Source organism: Accipiter gentilis, chromosome 3 (genome assembly GCF_929443795.1).
Source record: "Accipiter gentilis chromosome 3, bAccGen1.1, whole genome shotgun sequence".
Classification (NCBI taxonomy): domain Eukaryota; kingdom Metazoa; phylum Chordata; class Aves; order Accipitriformes; family Accipitridae; genus Astur; species Astur gentilis.
Window position 1 is genome coordinate 21,562,215 of NC_064882.1, and position 24,122 is coordinate 21,586,336.

The 24,122-nt window shown below is 36.3% G+C and overlaps 1 protein-coding gene across 9 annotated transcripts in view; it reads left to right on the top strand.

Moving 5' to 3' along the window:
• Window positions 1-24,122, top strand: part of ATP8A1 (ATPase phospholipid transporting 8A1) — a 135,137-nt gene that overhangs the window by 101,713 nt on the left and 9,302 nt on the right. For all 9 annotated transcript variants that reach the window (XM_049834500.1, XM_049834517.1, XM_049834491.1 and 6 more), the window contains 5 exons: window positions 915-976; window positions 5,937-5,993; window positions 6,478-6,585; window positions 21,222-21,310; window positions 21,714-21,806. In XM_049834500.1, coding sequence (XP_049690457.1) covers window positions 915-976; window positions 5,937-5,993; window positions 6,478-6,585; window positions 21,222-21,310; window positions 21,714-21,806 — 409 coding nt within the window. The remainder of the gene's footprint in view (window positions 1-914; window positions 977-5,936; window positions 5,994-6,477; window positions 6,586-21,221; window positions 21,311-21,713; window positions 21,807-24,122) is intronic.

The following is a 24,122-nucleotide window of genomic DNA, read 5'->3' on the forward strand; positions in this document are numbered from 1 at the left end:
ATATGAACAATCTTGAGTGCTAAAAATTTCTAAACTGAACATGTAAAAATTTAGCAAGCTCAATATTTCTAAATGAGAATGAGGAATTCCCTCTAGATAGTTGAGTTGTGTGTTGTCCCATGTCTGCCAAGAACTTCCATAGAACTGGGATCAGAAAAGCCTGTTCTCTAGCAGTAGTCATAAAATAAGTTCTGTTAAATAAGCATACATGCTCTGATTCAGAACTTAAGAACCATAGTAGATGTGATTTTTATGCAAACACATCTCTTTAGGGCACTGGCTCTTTGCATAAATGCTGTGTGTGTATCTGTATGTTCAAAATGGTATGTATTTATATAGATCCACAGATTTGAGTTGGGTAAATTTTGAAAATGCTATTAATAACAAGCATCTCAAGAATTAAAATTGAGAATCTTTTATATTTTTACTTAAACTGAATCTCAGAAATATGGATAAGAGCAAAGATAAGCTTCTATACCAAAAATATCCAGAATCAGTGAAAATCTCTCTAAGCTTTCTGTTTACTTATATGTTACAATCAATATACACTATAACTATTATATTTCATATTTTTCTGAAGATAAGATACTGTATCTGCGATCTTAAGAGTCACCCTAATTGAATTATTACTGAATGCAATATTACTCACATTGGTATATGATGTTACAAAAAGGTCCTGTTTCTAGCGTAATTCCTGAAGTCAGTGAAAGTTTTAAAGGACTAAAAATTATAAAAGTCATAGATCTCTACTGTTCAATACAGTTCAAGGTGAAATCTGCTGTTTGTACCCTGTAGAAAGTACTACCATCTGTTTTGTACCAAAAATAAGATTTTAGAGAGAGAGAGAGTGTGTGCTATTGTGGATATTTAAATGTTTAAATGTTTTTATTTTTTATCACCATTTCCTTTTCCAGGTACTGTATTTGGCAATGGTAAAACTTCAGATTACCTGCTCCTGGGTAACACTGTATACACTGTAAGTCTTCCTATAGCTATCTGGTGCTCTATCAGTGAACTATCTATATTGGCTCTATTTTTAACTCTTTAAGAGATGTGGGTTTATTATTATTTATAATTCTCTACATAGACGACTTGATTCATTGTAGTGCCTTAAGAATAAGAAATGGCTCTTGAATGACTCTTTGAGAAGCTTTGAAGTGCATTTTGCTTTCTAATTCAAGTTCTTAAAACAAAGCAGTTTAATAAAGATGCAGAAGATGCATCTCTCCTTTACTGGAAACTGTCTATTTTTTTAAGTAATGGGAATTGTAATTCCCTAATTAGCATGCTCATTAATTTGAGGTAAGTTTCTGCATTGAAAAAATCCTGGGTTATTGAATATGGAACTGGTTTGTGGACTTCTGAAGATACAACTCTGTTCTCCCTCTCTTAATTTGTCATGGGGCCTTGAAAAGAGGGATAGAGCTACATGGAACCAAGGTTTGTGGGATGCCTCTTTGGAGACTGACAGAATTACACCTGACCTGCACCTAACAGTAATCTGTTACTCTCATAGATATTAGTCATTATTGGGGTTTTTCTTTTAATATTTTATCTCCTAGAATAAGTTAATGAAGCTAAATGCCTGTTTTTCACTTACTAGGTATCAGTGTTACCTACTAGATGAGGGTTTTCCAGGATCTCTCTTAGAAGCAAAATTAGACTAGTGCTTACTCTCCTCTGTTCTTCAATGTTAAGAGTTTAACTAATTCTTCAACTTCCTGTTGTTGGCAGATACAAAAAAGAAATTAATTCTTCCATCAAAATAAGGGGGCTGTAGTACAAATACAAATTCCATCAAAATCTATTTCCTTACGGAATAGGGAAACATCATAACTGAAATAAAAGCAAAGTATTCTAGAATACATTGTAGTCCTTTGAGAATGTAGCTACTGTCAACATCTCCAGTGTATGAGAGAACATTTTGAATAGTGTTTTCTGGTCAGCTAACCAGAAACGTTAAAGAGCATAAAGGGCCAAGTAACCACAGCCCATTCTGTGTATTTCCTATTGCTGTGGCAGTTAAAATAAACTGTTTCCTCTGCTAGTCAGTACATGGACATTAAACTGGTACTTTCAGCACATTTAAAAATGGTTTGTTCACACATTCTCTTAAAAGTTTTATTTGCTCTACACTTCCCTTTCCCCGTTCCAAAAGGCAAGCACAGCATGTTTTGTCAGTAGTAGTCACATATGATCATGCAATCTATCATATGATGGACTGATCTCCATTAGGGATAGATGACACATCCTGGGTAAGTGTTTTCTGTGCACGTCTTAATAAAATTAAGATGTAAGGCCACAGTCATTGTCATAGCTCAGTCCTGACAGAAGTAGTTCAACTGACACAGGTCTATTTGTATTATCATCTCATAACACCAAGCAGTGTTTAGAAGTCAGTCATTTATCTGAATGTCACTGCTTTCCCCAATATTGATAAATACTACATAAGAATATCTACCAGAACCACCTGTTGTTCTAAGTGAAACAGGTTCTTCTTGGGGAGAGGCTCTCCGCACAGGGTTTTCACCCTATCTACAAATGTTTCATTGTTTACTGTACTTAGAAGTTGCAACCTTGCTCTGTTCAGCAGAAGTTTGTTTTATGAATGGTATGTGCATATACATAATTGCATAACTTCACGTATCCTAGAACCTAAGCCGTGTTTTCTGATAGCTTCTCCTTTTCCTTGATTGCTCTAAAAGTATCCTTTGTACTGGCCATCATTTTGTAGAGTGAGTTAGCACTGTACACTTCTTAAACCCAATTAGTCAGCATACTGCTGCAATCACAGCTGAAGTTCTTTACTGAAGTGATCTCAGAACTTCATCCTACACAGTCACTCTGTTCTGTGCTTGTGTTCAAAAGCCAAGGTTGGCACCAGGAGAAAACAAGTTACATATGCTGTACTAAGCATTTACTGGATTGCACTAGGTCCTGTGGAACTGTGTTCAAAAAGTGCTGTTGTTTAGATAGTCACCCATCAGTTGATAGATGTCTTGAAATCTTACGGTACTGCAGAACATATGAGCATCATCTGTGACAACAGTTGACACTAACATTGAAGCCTACATTTTGAGATTTGTAGCAACATTTTCCACCACCTTCTGAAATTAGTTAATTTCTGATACTTTTAATATAGTAACCTGGACTTATTCATTACCGTTTGTCAAGCTCTATCCATGAATGCTAAAACAGAGGTCACAGTGCAATTGTTCTGTCACCTTTTGCAACTGGTTTTCAACTAGGAGAGCTGAAACTTCACCATCTTGAGAAGCTAATTCCTTGCTACTAACCTGCAGAATGGCCAAAAATTTCCCAAGAAAACATTATAAGTCCAGACAACCTGCTTTTTATCTGTTTTCCAGATTCTCCACTTTCCTTAACTTCAGATTGAAAATCTAGGGAGAGATGGGGGTTGCAATTGATGTATTCCTGCACTTGCACAGGTATTCAGGCAGGTCTGGAGCACACATGAAGATTTGAGAGACTTTCAAAATTGGGGAGGGCATTTTTTGAAGATTTTTGAAAAATCTGTGCATGTGAAGGGTATGTGCAGTGACAGTTGTCAGTCATTGTGTTGAAATGAAAATTATAAGGCTAAGGTACTTCTCATTCTTCCCACTGCTTTTAATCTGGTTTTAGGAAGTCTACATTCATCACTTGTGCAAAAAATCAGTAGCAAAGGGATTCAGAAATGAATCTAGTTTCTTTGGATCCACAAAGAAAGTAGGAATGTGCACTGATTCATATCATGTCCTGGAATTATTTCTTCAAACCTAAATTTCAAATAGGAGTGCCATGAAAATATTTGTATGATCATTCTTGAGCGCTCCTTTTAGAAAAGCTCAGTGCTTTATACAGAATACAAGTTTGATTTCTTGTTCCCTGGGTAGGATTCAGTGAGCTATTGTTAAGTTTGGATCAAGGGGAGGATGGAGCAATAAAATCCACATTCTTCAGTAAGCCACTGCACGTAGTTAGGGGTATCAGTTAAGATGCAAGGAGGATATATATTCACACAGTGTATATCTCCTTTTACAGACCTGCAGTGTTTGTTTTGTGTATACATTTTGTCTATGCAATAAGAATTCTTGATCTGATCCTAAAGGAGGATGTTTCCTTTTCTTACAACTGACTCAAAAGTAGCAAGCAAGTGTACCAGATGAGTATTTTTTTTGCCATAATTCATTTTTTTTACTTATCCAAATATAGCACCAGAACTGGATAGACTAAGTAAATTATAACAGTCATCATGGTCCTTAATTTTCTTCGAATTAGATTTCACACATGGTTTAGATAATGGAATTGTGGCACAGTGGGGTTTGGTTTTGTCCTTAATAATGCAGCAATAATTGAAATAGGAGAGTCCAGAATGAAAAGCATGAACTTGGGTGAAAGCTTTCTGGCAGGATTTGGTATCCTTCTGCACATCAGACATAGTGAAAGACTTGTCATGTATATTTAACCAGTTATTTTCAGCTTGTGATTGAAGTAAATTTCTTCTGAGTTTCTGAGGCTCCTTGAAGTTCAGCCACAGACAAACTCACGTTGTTGCTGCCAATCTGGCCAACAAACTAGAGTTTAAACTATAGCTGTTACAGTTGCAGCTTGGTCTTTGTGACTCAGTTTTTCAGCCTTGTGCTCTTCAGATTGCACATAAAGCAAAACTTGTGATAAATGTTCACACATGAGTTACAAAATGTAATAACTATTTCTTTGATAAACAGAAAACTTGTTTGTGTGAATTTGAAAAGGAGATAAACAATTTTCCTGAATCAACTAGTCCTTGCTGTGGGATTATAAACTTTCTACTACTGCTCATCTCTAAACTAAAATGGAGCATGTCCTACAGGACAATAACATGATGTTTGCAGCGACTGCTCCATAAAAAGAGTAAAGATAAGAAAAGAGTAAAGATGAGAGGGAAGAATGAAAATGGCATAACAGACTTATTTCAACATGTTATTTGTATGCAGAACATAGGCTGCCAGCATTTAACTCTGGCTTTTCAGGGTTTGGCAAAGGTGACTCCTTTGCTACTGAAGTACTAATGAATTTGTTTTGTTGTTTGGGGTTTTTTTTTTTCTAATTTAGACTAATGTAAGTTTGAACAATTGCAAGTTTTCAGCCCAGCCTCTCGATCTTCTAAATCTGTCTTCATGTAGAAAGTAGTAGTCATCCTCTCCATAACTAGGGAGTCTGCCATCTGTGCTGAAGTGGGCTACACTTTCCACAAACCTTTCTGTGTAACCAAAATACCATCAATAAAGAAGCTAATGACTCAGTAAGAGCCAGACTTGCAGAGTTCTAAGAGGCAAGGGAAATGTTTAAGATTTCTAATACAAAACAAGAGTTTTCAAAATCAAATGAGTGGCAATTATTAATGGAAGCTAATAATTCTTAGTGTTCTGTTCCTAGCTCATTACTGGGGTGTATCTTTAAATCTTCTAGTAGCATTTTACTGTGGTCGTTTCATATAGGCACTTGAACTTCAGATGTTAGTGCACACACTTACAAAAAAGAAGAAAAAGTACAGCTAGCTGTGGTCTAAAAGAATTTCACTTTGGGGCTGCTGAGAGTCCTACATTTTTCGGGGAGCAGATGCTATTAAAGTGGAAGGGCTATTTCATAGCTTCTGCAGGTCCATAGAAATGATTGCCTTTTGCTTTACGAACTTTGGTTTGGATCCTATTACACAGCTAGGTGCATTGACACACACAGTACTTTGTTGAATATTATTAAAGAAATCATATTTAAACTGAAGGGATTGATTATCCTTTCCCTTATTTCATTTGTGCAAGTAAACATGAAGTATGAAAATCATAAAACTTTTTTCTTCCATTCTTCTGAATGTTTAACGAAACTAATAAATTCTGTATGTTAAGTAAGATTCCCATATTAAATAAGAATCCTCTCTTTCTCTCTCTTTTAAGTTTGTGGTCCTAACTGTGTGTTTGAAGGCTGGATTAGAGACATCATATTGGACTTTGGTAAGCAAATGTCTTTACCATATTCACAAATGTTCTATAAAACATGATGGATGAATAATTGTATTCTTTTATTATTTATTATATTATGCCCTTACAGTTTGTCAGCTTTCCCCACAGTGTCAAACTAAACCGTGGTTACTGTATGGAAAGACAGAATATCCATGTACAAAAAATAATGCTTAATATTGAAAAGGAGGACATTGGGATAAGCCTTAAAGTAATCCTTAAACTTGAAAAATCAAATTACTCTGAACTGATTGTAACTGAACTTAAATTGGCTTAAAATGCAGTAATATTGCTGCTGAAAGTATCGTTTTGCTTTAAGAAATAGTTAACTGAAGTAGTAGAGTTAAATTAATACAAGGCATGGAAATTTCATCCGATATATTAGAATCATGTTGTAAATACTAAGTAGCAAAATTTATTTTTTTTTATGTCATAATGCATCTGCGCTGATTGTTCTGTTTTCTTCTTTGTTTAACAGTTCAGCCATATAGCTATCTGGGGCAGCATAGCACTTTGGGTAGTGTTTTTTGGAATCTACTCTTCTTTGTGGCCAGTCATTCCTATGGCACCTGATATGTCAGGAGAGGTAAAAGTATATTTTAACTAATATCCAAATGTGTGCAAAAAATACTGTTTCAGTCTTATTACGGGTCTAATCTTTATTGGATTCTTCTGCTAACTAGAGGTGCATAAGAGGGTTGCTTTTATACCTTCAATGTGGTAGCCATGTTTATTTAAAATAGAATGAATTTTTACTCTTGTGAAAATGGAGCTCAACCAACAGGCTGTGATTATATGGTCTAGTGAGGAAGAATAGACAGGTAAGCTGCTTTGCAGTTCTTTAGACTAAAGTTTTAATTTTCTTAAGAGAAGTCTTACCAAATTCAGAACTCAGAATTACAGTGCTTATTTGGCAGGAGGGGTTTTTTTATAATGAGGTAGCACAAGTAGTGCATTGGTTAAGACTTTTTTCATCTTCAATTTTACAAATTTGCTAAGTAATTGAAACTGTAAAATGACTCAGAAAATTTGAGGTGCCGTAACATTGCATGAGCAGCTGCTTGTCATGCATGCATTTCCTTTTCTATTAATGTGCTGCTTGGAATGCATTATTATACTGTATCTTTAACCTTTTGACAGTAATTACTGGTTTCTCTTTCATTTATTAATCCATTTGTGTAAACCTGCTCTGAATATTGCAAATAGGACTGAATCCATAGAAGATCCTTAATTGCTGCCTGCTCTGATCTAATTGGAACTTCAGTCCCAAATTCTCAAAACCATTCAGTTCCAGAAACATCTGAAGTTTAGTATTAATTTCCCAGACAGTAATGTCTGCTTCTGGGCATGGCCAGTCCCTCCTGAACTGAGAGTTTCGTGTCCATTCTCAGTGGGAATCAGAAACTGAAAATACCTGCTTGTTTCAGAAAGATGCTCCTTTAATGGTTCTCAAAGCGTATCAACTAAATCAAACCTTACACCAGTAAAATAGTGAGTGCCTTTAACTCCACCACTGTGATATAATTCAGCAAATTAAAAATTTATACAGGATGTAGGAAATTTAGGTGTATATCTCTCCCTCACTTGGAGGTAATTCAGACCTGCAAATCTCACCTCCTACATAAGCGGTTATGGGAAAAGTAGTATATAGGCATTTATGTAGTTACTACATTTTAATGGAAAGCACAAGGAATTAACTTGAGTGCTTGGACACCTAAGAAAAAAATGACTTTGAAATTACACAATTTCTTGCTGTTTCCTGTCCTGTAACCTCTTACCCATGTATATATGTAGATTTTGTACATTAGCATGTTGCCTCTGGTACTCAAAATTACGTTATTCTAAATTAATGTAGTTGAAGCTATCATACTTCAGCATTTTTCTTCATACACACTGTATTTTATAGAATGGTTTTGGAATTTGTTGGTTTTAGAGATTTTGTAAAAACTTGATACATTGTTCTTTAAGATAGAAGAACTTTTATGGTGATAAGCATAGTGGGAGCAGCAGGGTGTGTCATACTTGGTATGACATAAAGGTGGTTACTTCACTGTTGAAATAACTAAATGTTTTACTCAGTATGCATTCAATTTCTGAAGTTACTGTGAGAAAAAGGTTTTTTTGAAGGGAATGTAATTTCTACGAACTTGGAAAAACAGTTCTTTGTAAAGAGATTTAGCTGTCAACAAAAAATAAATACTCCTGGGGTTTGAATTCAACATGACACCAAAGCAGTCTGACTTACAATCCCAAATTCATTTATTTCTTGTGTTAAAAACTGTCTCTGTACTTGAAATGGATAGTCTTATTTTGTTAGTGTGTTGGCTTATGCATATATATTATGTATATAGTAGCTTTCGATGTGTGTATGTGCATGCAGATGTTTGAGGGGGGTGTTGTTGCGTGAGGTTGGTTTTGGGGTTGTTTTCTTCCTAAGAGTATATTTAGAAGTCTGTAAAATCAGAATAAAGTCTCCTAAATATCTCATAGACCATAAGAGCTTATTTCAAAAGCTCTGGTCTAGCTTTTGAGCTATACTCTCTGTGGCTAAAAGTCCTGGTGATGAATACTGCAGCTCAGATTGAAAGCAGGATTTTTGTATGCTCTTCTGGAAGCCCCCTCACTGACTGGGTGGTCTCTGGCAGGGCAGAATTCACTGGATTTCTCTGAAGCAAGTCCAGGCCTTCCATAAGTATTCAAACTAAAAGACTGACAAATTTAACTGTGGAAAAGACTGTGGTGTGATAGAAACAAATCCATATGGACATCTCTGCTTGCCTGTGCAAATACTGCTTGTCTAATTTTTTCAAATGTGCAAGTCAGACTTGAAGACTTCATCCAACTACGTTTGGCAGAAATTAAATGAAAAGTCAAAAGCTGACCTCTACTTCTGTAGCTTTTTGTCTGTTTTGCCTTGGCCTGATCTGAAGGGGGTTTTCAGGGATTTTTTTTTTCCAAATATGTTCATTAAAAATGCCCCTTTTTTAATAAACTGTAGATTTATAAGGCAGTTTTACCAGCTATAATCCTTATAAAGTTTAAATGTATTCTCTTTCCGCTCCTTAGAGCTGGTAACAAGAGTTGTACCTTATTAGGTTTATAGTCTTACCAGTCAGTATTCTTGATACAATATTCATCCAACCATTCAGTCCCACCTAGATGTTGATATCTGTCTTCTACAAACATCTTTTTCATGGCTTCTTTTAGACCGAAAATAACTTAACTGAAACACTCTAATAAGAATTCAGTCTAACTTCTTCATATTAATGTCATGAAAATAATAAGATTCTTGCTGCTTATTGCTGGTTCTATTACAAGAAAATAAAATACTAATGCTCTTGAAGGGGAGAGAAAGAGCATATGGAACTGATGGAAAACTTCATTCTTTGGATGCAGAGGAAAGGTTTCATCTAAATATTTTTAAATTCGGATTTTTCATCTATTCCTATAAAATACCTATACAGCTCTGATAAATGTGTTTAAATGGAGAACACTACAAGATAATGCCTCAAGAAAAAAAATTGAGTTGTAACAATAAAAGAGTCTGTTTACACTGCAAAAACACTCTGGAGCACTGAAGGTAGTAGCCCAAAGTTGAATCTTAAGAATTGTTGGTTTGTGTTCATCTTTTAGTATCAAAGCATCCCCCCAATAAGTTACTGAACAAAGAAACAAGTATGTCACATATTGTTGCAGATTTTCCCTACTTTTTACACTAATTGTGTTTCCATCATTTTGCGTATCATTCCAATTGTAGAGAAGATAATTAAAGTTGGCTTTTACGTATTTGTTGGTGTATGTTAGTAATACAGAAGGAAAGATTGTAGAATGCTGCGCTCTAAAAGAAAATACAGTGAAATGAAAAATGATGACTTTCTGACAGAGTGCCAGCAGTTTTGTTCATTGTCTAGGCAACTACCACCCCTTCTTTGACATGTAATCAAATGTATTTTTCTTTCTCTCTCTTTTTCTCTGAGTTTTCCCAAAAAAGCCAAACAAGGACCCTTTTGATCCAAAATTCCCTGTTGATCTAGAATGCTGAGGCAGTTCTGGCATGAAGACCTTTGTTTTCTGGTCTTTCAAGATTGCTACTCCCACAGTGGACCAACTCATGCCAACTGTAGAGTACTGTCCCTCACAATGTGGAAATTAGATGGCTCTGCATGTTACAGTAATCCTGAGTCCTATAAATAGTGGTGACTAGGTTGCCAAAAAGGTAGCGCACCACAAGAGTTGAAAGGTGTCTTCTGGCTCATGTAAGCTGAGGTATCCTGGCACAAGTCTTCTCTTGATATGCATAACTTGTAGTTATATAGCTGGTATCTGTTTGAGATTAATAACAGGCATCTGGGTTATAGTAGCTGAAACATGTTTCCTTAGTAAAATTCTGACAAAACCTTAGAATCAACAGTCAAACAAGAAACAAGTTACGTTTTGTGAACCTTAAAACAGTTTCTATTCCAGTTTAAAAAAAAAAAAAGTCCGTAGTGAAGAAAACTTCATTCATTTTCCCTGATTGATGATGTTCAGATGAAAACTGTCAGTTCACCATTGTCTTTCAGCAGACATAGCGTAGAAGGAAAAATGGATGAAAAATGTGAGAGTAGCAGTGGGATTTATGAAGTAGAAGAAAATGGAAAAACAGGCTGTAAAATTGAAGACGGATATGTGATTAAAAAAGGGGTGATAACCTAAGTAGTTAATTACATAGTATGCATGGCTAGTTCAGGTACTGCAGTAGATTAGCTTTGAGTCTTTTAGTAGTCTGAAACAAGACTGATGTATTTTATCATTAATTAAGCTGAAGTTATTATTTACCTTCATATTATTTTTATTTGTACTTCAGACTCACTCATTTAAAAATTTCTCTTCTTGAGTTTATTCTAAGAATTAGGGACTATATTCTCCTAGTCTTAGACACAGGTCCTAAAATACTAGGAATTCAAGTTTTATCTGCTTATAGCAAAGAGTTAAAATACCTCTTCTACCAGGAGGATTTTGGTTTCTGTTGAAGAGAACTTGATGCACAGTGTATGAGAGAGAAACATGGAAAACATCTTAAAAGTTTTCAGTGATTTTGTAACAAATGTGCAGTCTCTGTAATATCGTCTTTATTACAGTGCAATGTTTATCTGCAGTAATGTTTATTCCCGCATTTGTTGTCTGTCAGTACTGTCTAGTGTGGAAGTATCTGAACAACCAGCTTTACAGATTATTTTCTTAATATTTACCTGTAAAGATTGTGCTTTTAAGTATAGATGCACAAGAAAGAAGGGGAGACAACCAAAAAACTTCCTTGTAGGCATTTTGTGGTTAGATTTAACCCCCATTATGGAGAAGTGGGTCATAGCACAGGACATCTATTTTGACCCATTACATGACACAAGCTCCATTTAATTTCAAAAAAGGTGCCAGTACAGACTAGAAGAATATTTTCATTGCAGACTTGAGTAAATCAACTGCATGGATCTCTTTCTCTACAACATTGATATAACTGAAGTTGATACTTTACTTTTATGTGTAACATTTAACAAAGAAAGTGAAGTATATTTCTCAATATTTTTCCAAACAAATAACAGTATTCTCTCAGTTTAAACCACATGTAGTTTGCATAAATATCTAAAAGTAAATGCCAAGTCTCTTCGTATTTGATGCAGTATTTACATTGTAGATGTAATTTTTTTTTTCTTTGAGATTCTCCAATACACAGAAAGCTGTTCTGTGATGCTGAAAACAATGCATTTTAAATCTGTGGTCCAGTCAATTACCAGAAGTTTCCTGTTGTCAGTGTTTTGTCATATTGTGCATTATACCCACTTGAAAGAAATAAACGATGATGTGTTAAATTGTTAAATGTTTTTATATCTATGTAGTCCTTTTGCAATAATTGCATGAACTAATGAAGTTTCTGTAACTTACATCACCTAATAAGAGTAGATACCTTTCATGTGTCAGTAGGCTCGGAACGCTGCTAGAACCTTCCCATTAATGCTTCCATACTTGCAATTCAAAAGGCTACTTTTTAATGCCACTTAAAAAAAGCAGATTGATTTTTAAAATTATAAAATAGATACATTTCTAAGTTCGTATGGTTATCTTTCTTGAACAAATATGGTTGTGCTTTGAGTTGAAAACCTGTAATTGGGGAGGAGGGAAAAATAAACCAACCTGTTGGATATTTTGCACTAGTACAACTCTTGACTCTTGGGTTTGTTACTGTTATGTGCTCTTGAGTTGTTAGGCCTCTTCTTATACACCTATCTGATGAATAAGTTAGCTTAAAATTATAACACTTACTGGAATAAGAAGTATGACATTGAGATTAAAAGCAAAGTTCAGTATCTGCAGAACTTCCTGATTTATTGTGGTAGTGTAGATAATGCACTGTAAAGTTCTCCAGAGCACCCTCTGTTTCTGCTCTGTCTGACCCAGGGGATCTATAAAACTACTGATGGAAATTGAAGTTAGGGAACAAGCATGTATTTTACAGAATTTTAGATCATTTGATTGAGGTTTGCAGAAGACTTCTATTGTGAAAAACAATAATATTCCTTGTTGGATGATTTAGCTGCACTATGTAGGAAAGATGTATTAGAATATGCTAATATTAACAGTCTTAGTTTCTTAAATATTGCTTCTCTCTGTATTATTCCACATAACCTGTTTATATGGAACTGTTCTTGTTAAAATATTAGATACACATCCTTTAATCCCCTTACTGATTTTTTTTATTTTTTTTACACACACACACACACTCACAAAAAAAAACCATACCCCACACTTCTTAAAAACGTAGCTGTCCAGATACTTCAACTTCTAATGAACATGTCTTCTGTAGGGAGATGTTTGTCTAAAGTCTGATCTGAAAGCGGGAATTTGTTTTAGTCTAATGGAGAGCAGGGCCAGTATTCAGGCTAGTATACAATCATAGGATGGTTGAGGTTGGAATGGACCTCTGGAGGTCATCTGGTCCAGCCCCCCAACACCTGGAGCAAGTTCCCCAGGACCATGTCCCAGATGCCTTCTGAATATTGCCAAGGATGGAGACTCCACAACCTCTGTGGACAACCTCTGCCAGTGTTGTCACCCCCACAGTAAGGAAGTATTTCCTGATGTTCAGATGGAGCCTCCTGCGTTTCAGTTTGTGTTCATTGCCTTTTGTCCTGTCACAGGGCACCGCTGGAAACAGCCTGGTTCCATCTTCTTTACAGTCTCCATTCAGGAATCTATCTCCATTGATAAGATCCCCCCTAAGCCTTCTCTTCTCTAGGCTAGATAGTCCCAACTATCTCAGCCTTTCCTCTCATATGAGAGATGCTCCAGGCCCTTCATCATCTTTGTGGCCCTTCATTGGACTCTCTCCAGTATGTCCATGTCTCTTATACTGGGGAACCCAGAATGGGACACCTATGAGGACACACCTAGAGAAGTGCTGAGTAGAGGGGACCTGCCTCAACCTCTGGTCACAATACTTTGTCTAATGAAGCTGAAGATTCCATTCACCTTCTTTGCCACAAGGGCACATTGCTGGCTCATGTTCAATTTGGTGTCGATCAGGACCAAGTCCTTTTCTGCTGAGCTGCTTTCCAGCTGGGCCCGGCAGAGAAAGACCTGGGGGTGCTGGTTGACAGCCGGCTGAATAGGAGCCAGCAGTGTGCCCAGGTGGCCAAGAAGGCCAACGGCATCCTGGCCTGTATCAGAAATAGTGTGGCCAGCAGGAGCAGGGAGGTGGTTGTTCCCCTGTACTGGGCACTGGTGAGGCCGCGCCTCGAGTACTGTGTTCAGTTTCGGGCCCCTCACCACAGGAAAGACATTGAGGTGCCGGAGCGTGTCCAGAGAAGGGCAACCAAGTTGGTGAGGGGCCTGGAGCACAAGTCTTACGAGGAGCGGCTGAGGGAGCTGGGGCTGTTTAGTCTGGAGAAGAGGAGGCTGAGGGGAGACCTTATCGCTCTCTACAACTACCTGAAGGAGGCTGTAGTGAGGTGGGTGCTGGTCTCTTTTGTCAGGTGGCTGGACATAGGACGAGACGAAATGGCCTCAAGTCGCGGCAAGGTGGTTAGGTTAGATATTAGGAAAAATTTTACTGAGAGGGTTGTCAGACATTGGAATAGGCTGCCCAGGGAAATAGTTGAGTCACCAACTCGCCAAGTACTCACCAATTCTATGATTCTATATACTGGTGCATGGGGTTGTTCTTCCCCAGGTGCAGGACTTTGCACTTCTGCTTATTCAACTGCATAAGGTTCCTGTCAGCCCATTGCTCCAGCCTTTTGAGGTTTCTCTGGATGGCAACATAACCCACTGGTGCATCTGCCACTTCTTCCAATTTTGTGTCATTAGCAAACTTCCTGAGGGTACACTCTAGCCCATCATCCAGATCTTTAATGAAGATGTTAAATGCGACTGGACCACAGTGTTGACCCCTGGGGTACACTTAGTTACTGGCCTCCAGGTAGACTGTGCCGCTGATCACCACTCCCTGGACCCAGCCTTTCAGCCACTTTTCAGTTTACCATACTGTCTTCATCCAGCCTGTGCATCAACAGCTTCTCTGTGAGGATCTTATGGCATATGCCCTGCTGTGTTGCCTCTCTAGCTGCAGAAGGTGCTATTAATGGATACTTGTCTCTTGCATTTTTAAAAACAGATGAGTGTTATTTTAATAACTTCTGCAGAATACAGCATAATAAATAAATTTACATGGTTGTATATTTTAAAAAATTGCTATGGTACCTTTCCTCAGTATTAGAAGGGGAAGTTATAAATAATGCCCCTAAAATTTGAAAAGTAATGATTCTCTTTAAGTTCTTCAGTGAAACAAGAGAAGTACTGTGCCATGCTTTTAAGGGAACCTGTCAGATAACTCAGTTGATAATCTTTATTTCTAAAAATTGCCTTGAGCCTTATATGGTAAACAAATACCGAAGTCTCTCAATTCTAACTTCATTATCACAAAACTTGTGGAAAATAGCTGTTCTTCAATGGCTAATATCTGGGGTAGTTATGCTAAGTTAGCCAGTAATTATTTTTTTTTCCTGCTTCACTGCTTATTACCAATCTGGATCAAAATAATGTCTAAAATTCAGGGTCTTCATTCTAAGGGAGTAACTGGTGTAGTAAATTTTTGGTGAGGGACTATTGCTTATTTACAGAGCATGTTTGAAATACAGTTTTCAAGAACATTGAAATAATTGAACAACAAAAGCTAGGGTCTTCTTCATAGTCCAAAACTTTTTCAAGCCTTTTCTCAGTAAAAGGCCCCTATAGGCATTTTCCCACATTTTTAGCACATTTTCATCCTCCAGGTTTTTTCCCAGCTTGTCTTTTACAGACCTGTGAGTCTTTACAAAACAATAATGAGTAATCTCTATCTGTCTTCCCTTCTGTACCTACATGAACCTCTTGTTTAGAGAGATAAAATGTTTCAATGTATGTTTGTGGAGAGTGTTATTAGTTCATAAAAGAAGTCAAATGATTTATTGAAGATCTTTTAAAGTGAATCAGAATTCATCCCATAACAGATACCCATTTTAGTCATGTATTCCTCACCTGAGAGCCTAAAATTATGTTACCATTCTGGTACAAATATATTTTAGCTTATTTAGTTCTTTAAATGTAAAGTTTGCTTTTGGTCTTTCACTTCAGGAATCCAAAATATTTTCATAAGGGGTTTTTCTTTTCCCATTTAATTCCCATTAGGTGGTTTCCATTTTGAGTCCTCAGACCTTCATGGTTTAATTGTACTTAGTCTAGTACTAGATATTTGTTAGCCAGAGTCTTCTACTCCCAGATATACTTCAAAGATCCTTTTCCATATTCAATGGTTACATTCTAATTCTTGCTCTTTGACTGCACAGGTTCAAATAGAAACAGCAGAGCTGATCTTCAAACTACCAAATTTACGTTTTGTGCTTATGATGGTCTGTCTTGGTAATATTACCATTCTAATATTCTTCCTCTTTATTGATTAGTCTTTTCCTTGTATCAGCATTTAACTCAGTTCTTTCCCTTGGCATATTGTTGCCAGTCTCCTTTATAAACTAAAGTTAGGGGGGGTGTACGTTTAAAATGTTAGGAATCAAATTCAGTACACATTCCTGTTGTAGTTATGGATACCACAACACTTAAAAGATTAATGATATTCAGCTGCCACCTTTCTTCATAGCAACTTCCTCTTCTGATGTGCAGTAGTGAGGAATGACTTCAGTTCTTTCCAAATTCTAGTGAAACTCAGTGTTTCCTGTACTCCTGCCTGTTACAGCTATTGCAGTGCAGATGGCCCCTATCCTGGTAACAAACTCTGTAGAACCACCAGAACTCATCTGCTCATCGTGGCTTTACACTCCTTTGCTAGATACTATTTCTTATATCGTCTTTCAATCAACTCAGATAGGTTTCCCTGTGAATCTTTTACTTTGAGGCAAAAGAGGACAGTCCAGCCTTTTCTTGCAGAACAACTAATGTTCTCTAATTACAAGCACAATTAAAAGTAGCGTGATAAATCTCAGCTTGCCAACATTTTGTAGTTTGTCTAATTTCACATCCAGGTGGCTAATTCTCTTTAACTTTCTAAAGGTTATTTTTTAGATCTGTTAGTTCAAGCTGTAGCATAGCCCTGTTAGCCAAACTTCTGCTAACAGAACCTTCTTCTCTTCCTAATTCTTGGGGAAGCACTTTTTGTTTGTGTCATTCTCCTCCCCAGCTTTTTGAGGAAATTTCCAGGTATTAATATTCATTGTGAAGCCTTTATTTTCTTTACTGTTTTCTTGGGTTTTATCTTTGAAAGCACTTCATCACTGTTTCTGTCTATAGTCAACAGAGAGAGCAACTCATAATTTCTCTTCATAAGAGCTATTTCTGGCACCATGATTTATTGCTGATTTGTTTGGGGTTTTTTTCCAAATGTGAAATATCTACTGAGGTAACCTAGGCTTTCATAAAATGCAAGAAAGGAATTAAATGCCTATGAATTTAATTCACAAAGTGAAAATGAGCGGCCACTCTAAACTAGTCACAAGAACATGTAATAAGGTGCAGTCTTGCATTTCATCCCTTTCTGGGCTCAAATGCCTTACTGTGGTTAGAGATAAGTGCTAATCTGATAATTCACAAACCTGAATTACCTCCCACAGTAAGACCCTTATCACCTATGTTTTTTAAAATACCCATTTATCCAACAGTTAAATATGAGAACATTCACCCCAAATGAATGTTACCCAAAAGCCAGACTTAAATTTGTCTCTACTTTGCAATTTTCAAGCTAATGCTTTCTGCTGAAAGGGTGATTGAATAGAGAACTGTGTCTTCCACTGTTCCACTTCCTATAGAATAATCAAATATTTACTAGATCAGACGAGACAATATACTGGCTTTTGCTCAGCCTGAGTGATTAAGGTACTTTCTATGAAAAGGCAAGATGTGTTCCAATGGATACTTAGAATATTAAAATGTTAGCTGAAACTAGGGACTGAACTAAGGACACATCTGTAGGAGACCTAAATCTCTGTTAATTCTGTGCATTGCTCTGTGTCACCATAGAGGTACTTCTTGAAGCTTTATGTTTTATAGTACATGTCTATGTTTGTAAGCTTTTGTATTTATTATTTATAATATTATTTATTATTAATGTTTATATAATTAAGACCATAATCTTAATCATTCCTTTGTGGGATAGAGTCCACCCTTCATACCTGCCTGCAGTGAAGAAATTGGTGATCTTGCAATGTATCCTTAGCTGAAGAAAATGAGAGGAGCAAGGGAAAAAGTAAAGGCATTTTTCTTAGTCTATCCGTACTCATTTTTCTCATCTCATAGTAGATTTGTTCAAGACTTTATAGATTATGCCTGCAGATATCCACAGTTACCTGCTCCCTAACTGCCTGGTACTCCCTCTGTTTCAGTATCTCTTACTATTTGTTGTATACCAGTAAGGCTTTGTTTTGTATTTGCAGAAAATGGAGACACTCCCTTTTTAATTAATATACCTATTAAGTAGAGTTCCTACTTAGTTAATAGGAAATATGAGATTATTTTTAAACTCTAAATAGCAAAGAAATACTAGAAGTATTGCAAGAACTCACTCGTAGGAACTTTGCACTCAGAGTTAATGCACATCTGTTTTAATATTACAATAGTAAGTACTTTGGCATGTATGAAGGCAAACACATGCAGATGACTAAAACTAATGAAGTTGTCTCTGTAGGTTGTTGAGAAGAGAAACTGTTGCTGGTTTGGTGGTGTTGAGGAGGTATTATTTTAAGAGTTCTCTAGTTTATAGGTAGAGGAAATGTACCTAGATGATATCTGAAATAAGATAGGCTGGAAAGGGTTTTCGTAAGCTTTTCTGCAGCAAGAATTTTACCGTTCCTTTCATCTTTCTCTTTACTTTTAGAAGACTTTCCAAAATCTGAGCTAGCTGTTTTGGCAGATCATTTCATAGTGAAGAAAAAGGGAATATTCTCTGTTCTTTTTGGCATGTAATTTCATAACAGTACATCATCAGTGCATTAAAAATATTTTGCAGCCAGGATTTCTAATCTGTCACTAAGTAGTGAAAGGGAGTATTTTTCAGCATTTTCTTCTTTTTTAAAAAATAAGAACTTATATAAAAATCTGTACATTGCACTTAATAAACAATGTTAATTCATTTTAGAAAGTCCTAATATTGAGCATGAGCTACACCTACAACAAATTATTTATTCTCCCTGCAAGATTTGTAAGTCCTACAATAAACTAGGCTTCCCAGCTCTCATTTTGGATTACTTCTGAATTCCCCTGGGAGCCACTTTTGTGGCAGATTCCATTTGGTTTCACAAGGCCTAAAGGGGGGAAACTTGGCATAGACCACAAATCTCTCACATTAGGAACAATTTGTAAACCACGAACAGAGGCAGCCAGAGTCCGTCCCCAGAACAGGCTGCTCCTGTTAGTGCCATTGTCTGAAAAGGATTGGTTTGCCATTTCCCAGATGACCTGCCTATGTGTAGAGAGATGTGAAAAGTTAGAGACAAAAATGTTTTCTACAGAGTGAGGGGGGAGCTTTCTTGTACAGAAAGGAAGGAAATACCTCTGTGGGATTTTATTTTTTCCCCTCTTCGTCCAAAAAATACAAAGAGGCCCTCTGTCTTTAATGCGAATGTCGGCTTTAAATCTTTTAGGTTTGGATTAACTCTGTAAAAGAAAAAAAAAATCTGACAGGCTTTCAAATATGACGCAGAAAAACTTTTTTTTTTTCCTCAATTCATGTTGTTCATTTGTAAAGCCAAAGGCTGGATGGACTGAATAGTAGGCGCCAGTTGTTCCTTCATTCATAGTTAGCATTACAATGGTCAGAATTAACATCCTAAGACCTACATTATCACTTTTGCTGTTTCACTAGCAAACATTTAATACAGGGTGGCTAACACAAGGACGGCTCTTTGCTACGTTCTTATAAATTAAAAAATGTTGTTCATTATAGGAAGTAAGAGTCGTAATTACTTCAAGTTGTGGTTTTTATGCTCTTTCTTGGGTTTTAGGAAACTTTGTCTCTCTAATTCCTATTTAATTATTAAAAGTCTTGCAAAATGTAGTTGTGGTAGACATTTCCTATTAGCTGCTGGTTTAGGAAATGAGTATTTCATCAAGTATGTCAAAAGTCATGTTTTGCTTATAAAGTGACTGCACCATACATTTTCTCCACTTCCTGATGCAAAATTTTCTTTCTTTTTTCTCCGTTGAAAATGTGGATTGTTTTATTTTGAACCTGTCACTGCTCAGTGTTTATACTTTGCTGACAGCTGTTGGCAGAAATAATTACTAGAATCTCTGGGCAATATCTGTGTCCTTTTAACATAGCTGTGGAAAGTTGACCAAATTTTCAGCTCAAATGCATTCTAAAGCTTTCCGAACAATCAGTGTCAGCAGGAATTTGGATATGAAAACAAAGTAAATAGCACTTTTTACCTATATGAGAATGAAATTTCTTTTCTGAAAATAATTCACTTTTGGTTTTACACATGAACATATCAAGCATAATTCTAAAATGTTCATGTGTACACATTCAGAAATCAGACTTTAGCTAATGCAAGCTACCTGCATTTGTCTGCTAATTAATATCAGTGAAATTTCAGCTTGTTTATGTTAGTTACATACTGATGTTTAACCTTTGAAAGGAATTAGTCTCCAAGTAATGAAGCAAAGGATTTGAAAGGGTATCATTGTGTAGCAATGTTACTTTCAATCTCTGTGCAATCTAATTACATTACAAAGGTATTTTTAATACTGACTGCAAAACAATCTTTCAGTAATATGCCTCATTAAGTATTTATCATACTCCTTGCATCCATAGTATTATTGATGTAGATACTTGGGCATGAATTACAAGGGTAGATTGAAGGGGGTTTTTTTTCCTTTAATGTCTGTACATTATGATGTTTGTTTTGGGTTTTTAGTGTGTTTTAGTTTTTAGTATGTTTATAGACCAAGTTAGGTTATGAACAGAAGAAATTCCTATGTATTAATATAAAGCAGTGTATAAAAAAGCAAACACACAGCTAAAGGCAATGATCTTGTTTGCAAATATTTCACCATGTGTTAATGTGTTAGATCTTCATTTAACAATATGTTTCGTACTTCCATAATTAACGTAATTAGTTGTTTTCTTAGTTCTCATTTTTAAGCCGTTTGTTGAACAGCAGTCTGTGGCAGTGTGGGAACTGTGGTGCAGTGAGTTCTGTTGGAGATAACTTTGATCCGAGTTATATAGCAAAATGATTCTAACAGCTCCAATATCCATATGAAGGGTCAGGAACCGTTATGTCCTGTTAGGGTTGATTGCAGAGAAGAAATTGTGCTCATAATGTATTGACAAAGATTGTGCTGGGGGCCCAGGGGCCAGGGGGGCGTGGATTTTCAATAACTCTGATTTTAATGGAAATGTCTACAATCAGCACAGTGGTGTAGAGCAGGATTGTGGAGGGGTAGATTCCCCCTCCCTCAAAGAGCTAAGCAGTGCGATCTTTCTACCAGCTTCTTAACATGAATTAGTGCTTCCTATCTACTGGATTTCTATAGTGACTCGGGATTTTAAAAAGGAGTTAAAGTTTTGTATCACATTAGAGAGTCTAGAATGGTTCATTTAAATTTGCTTTTGATACCTGCAACCAAGTAACTGATATTTCTAAGGTTTTTTTCCTACTTCTTGTCACAACATCATCACATTTTGTGCTTTTTTCCCTCCAGGCAGCTATGATGTTCAGCTCTGGAGTGTTTTGGATGGGACTTCTATGTATTCCTATGACAGCATTACTTTTTGATGTAGTATACAAAGTGTGAGTACAGAAATGCTAAGGTTTACGGGAGAAAATACTGACTTTTAAGTGTGTTCTAATTACTAATATAAGAAAACCAAACGAAGATCGGCTCTGGTGATTATATAAAATTATTTTTCACCTTGTTTGTTTCTGACAGACTTTATGACAAGTGTTACTAGTATTTTAAATGTTTCAATAATTGTAATGTCTTTTTAATAAAGATTTATTGTTTCTAATTTGCAAGAACAGCTGATAAAATGTATTATTTAGACTTGCTTTATAATATTTCTTCTTGTAAAGCTTAATTTTAAGTCATCTGGGAAAATGGATTTGTAAATTGAATGTTTATATAAGTGCTAAAACAATCTGTTCTGCTACTTTCAAAAAGAGTAAATCTGGCAGTATTTTGTATTACTTACAGAGTAAAGAGAGCTACTTTTAAGACACTAGTAGATGAAGTTCAGGAGTTGGAAGCAAAGTCTGAGGATCCTGGGGCAGTTGTGCATGGCAAGAGGTACTGTAAAAATATGTAGATCATTGTCTTTTTTTAAAAAAAAAAAAAAAAAAAAAAAAAAAAGAAAAGAAAAAAGGCTAAATATTTTCAACCTTATACATGTATCAAAGACAAAAGGTTATTTTTCAAAAACCATACAAACAAAAGGCATCTGTAAAGAGGTTTCAGGTCTACTGAGCCTCTATGTTTTTTCATGTGCTTAGATGTAGGTTTTACCAAAGGCATTAACTGATGTGTTTCTGTGTAGCTGACTGTTATGGTTTTAGTTAATATGTATAGAACAAACTTGAGGTACAATTTTAATTCTTTCACTTTTGGCTGTGTTAACAATTAATATAAAGTGAGTTCAAACCTGCCTCTTCCACTAGTATAGTTATAAATTGGGCCTAAGCACACACACACACAAAAAAATAGAATAAATTTTTAAAATTTGCTTGGTAGCATAAAGGAAAACAGCAAAATCTGTCTAGGATTTGCTGAAATTGAATAGAACAAGCTGGCTTTGTACCTAATGCCAGTCCAGGGCAAATAAATTTGACAAAGTTATTTCTTACCTCATATAAGTTAAACTTAAGACTCCACAAGAATTCCCTTGTTACATCCTCTGTCACGGGTCAGGCAGGTAATTTGAAAAGGGAGAAGATAAAACTGAAAAATTGGGCAATTTCTATGTGTAAACTCAGCATAAAGGTGTGCACTCACTAAAATACTTAAGACTTTTTAACCCTTGCTGAACTTGTAGCAAGCACTTGCTGAACAGGTGTATGAGTTGACAAAGCCCCTCTCTCCCCAGCTTCCAATTCATTAGTGCCATTTGAGCTAGAGCTTTCTTTCTTTGTCTTCATTTTCATGAGTTTTATGAATTCAAAAAAAAAAGCCGAAACTGTTGATACTTTATTTTCCTGTTCATTCTTCCCTTTGGACTGCTGGTTTTTTAGTATCCTCATGGCAAAGGGCTTAGCCAAGAAGGCTTTTTTCCTACCAAGGTATGCATGGAAAGAGACCAGAAAAAACACAAACAGCCACTTCTTTTATTGTAGGTTCAATTTTCAGGAAGCATCTTTTGTTCATAAAGATACTTAAGTTCCCTTTTTCCTTCAATCTTACTGTATCCCTCCTCCAGTTCTGTGGGAATTAACTTACTAGGATTTACCAGGTTGAAGACCAATTTGCATTGGATACCAAGGTGATGACCACCATTTCTAATGGGTGGGATATCCAGCTCCTGTGAGTGTTTGCTCCTACTTATCCTTTCTTTTCCTAGAAAGCATTTTCACAAGAATGTTTTGTCTCTAGTGCAGTTCATCTTCCCTGGCACCATAGACAAATACCAGGAGAGGTACCGTGAGGCCTGGAAACTCATCCCATCGCCTGTGGAACACCTAGTCTAGTGTGATGGGCTACATAGGAGCTCATACCTGCATAGTGTCTCCCATCAGGCTCTATATGCTGTCTTAGTAGCATAGCTTCAGACTGGAAGTACTGCAGAATCCCCTAGTTGATGATAATTCCTGCATCGAGCATGCTTTTCCTTCATCACTGCAAGATGCAACTAGTGCTTGCAAGAGTAAGTTCTCTTACCTTTAAAGGTGATTTATATTGATTGTTATGGATGCCTCTCTCCAGTGGCAGTGCTGATTCAGGCAGCTTCAGGGCAAGATCTTCCTCCAAACTGACCAACTCTTATATCAATGTGCTGACTTCTGAGCCAGAAGCAATGTATGCTGTGCGCTCTTTTGCAAAGAGCAAAAGTTGTAAAAGAATAAATTGCAGAAAAGAAAGCAGATGTTAGTACTAGACAGTGCTAAAAGGGGAACATCTTGTAGATGTAGAAGAAAGTAAGGTAATGTACCTTTTTAGTGTTCCATACTTGCTTTACCCAAGACTTCTTGTATTCCCAAATTCAGCTACTTTTACTTCAGTTGTCTAGGCAGTATGCTCTTCCTTCACCCTACAGAATGTCTTCCAAATCCCATCTTACTTAGGTAAGAGGAACTTGGTGTTTTCACCACTAGTTTTATAATTATCTTTTTATCCCACAATTAAGTAGTTAGGAGGGCTTCATGAAGGTTGTTCAGTTACCTGCCAGAATGTCTTTCTTAGATCCATTCCTTCTCCACAAAGTCATTTTTAGGCCTGTATTATTTGAAGTATACAAGCATCCACCTAACATGCAAATCAGTGGATGTTAGACATCTTAATATCTCTGAAGGATTTATTCCCTCCATTACTTTTTTAAATAATATCTTAATTCAGGTAATAGAGCCCAAACTTCACCCTTTATGGAGAAAGTATTCTTTGTTGAAGGAATGGTCT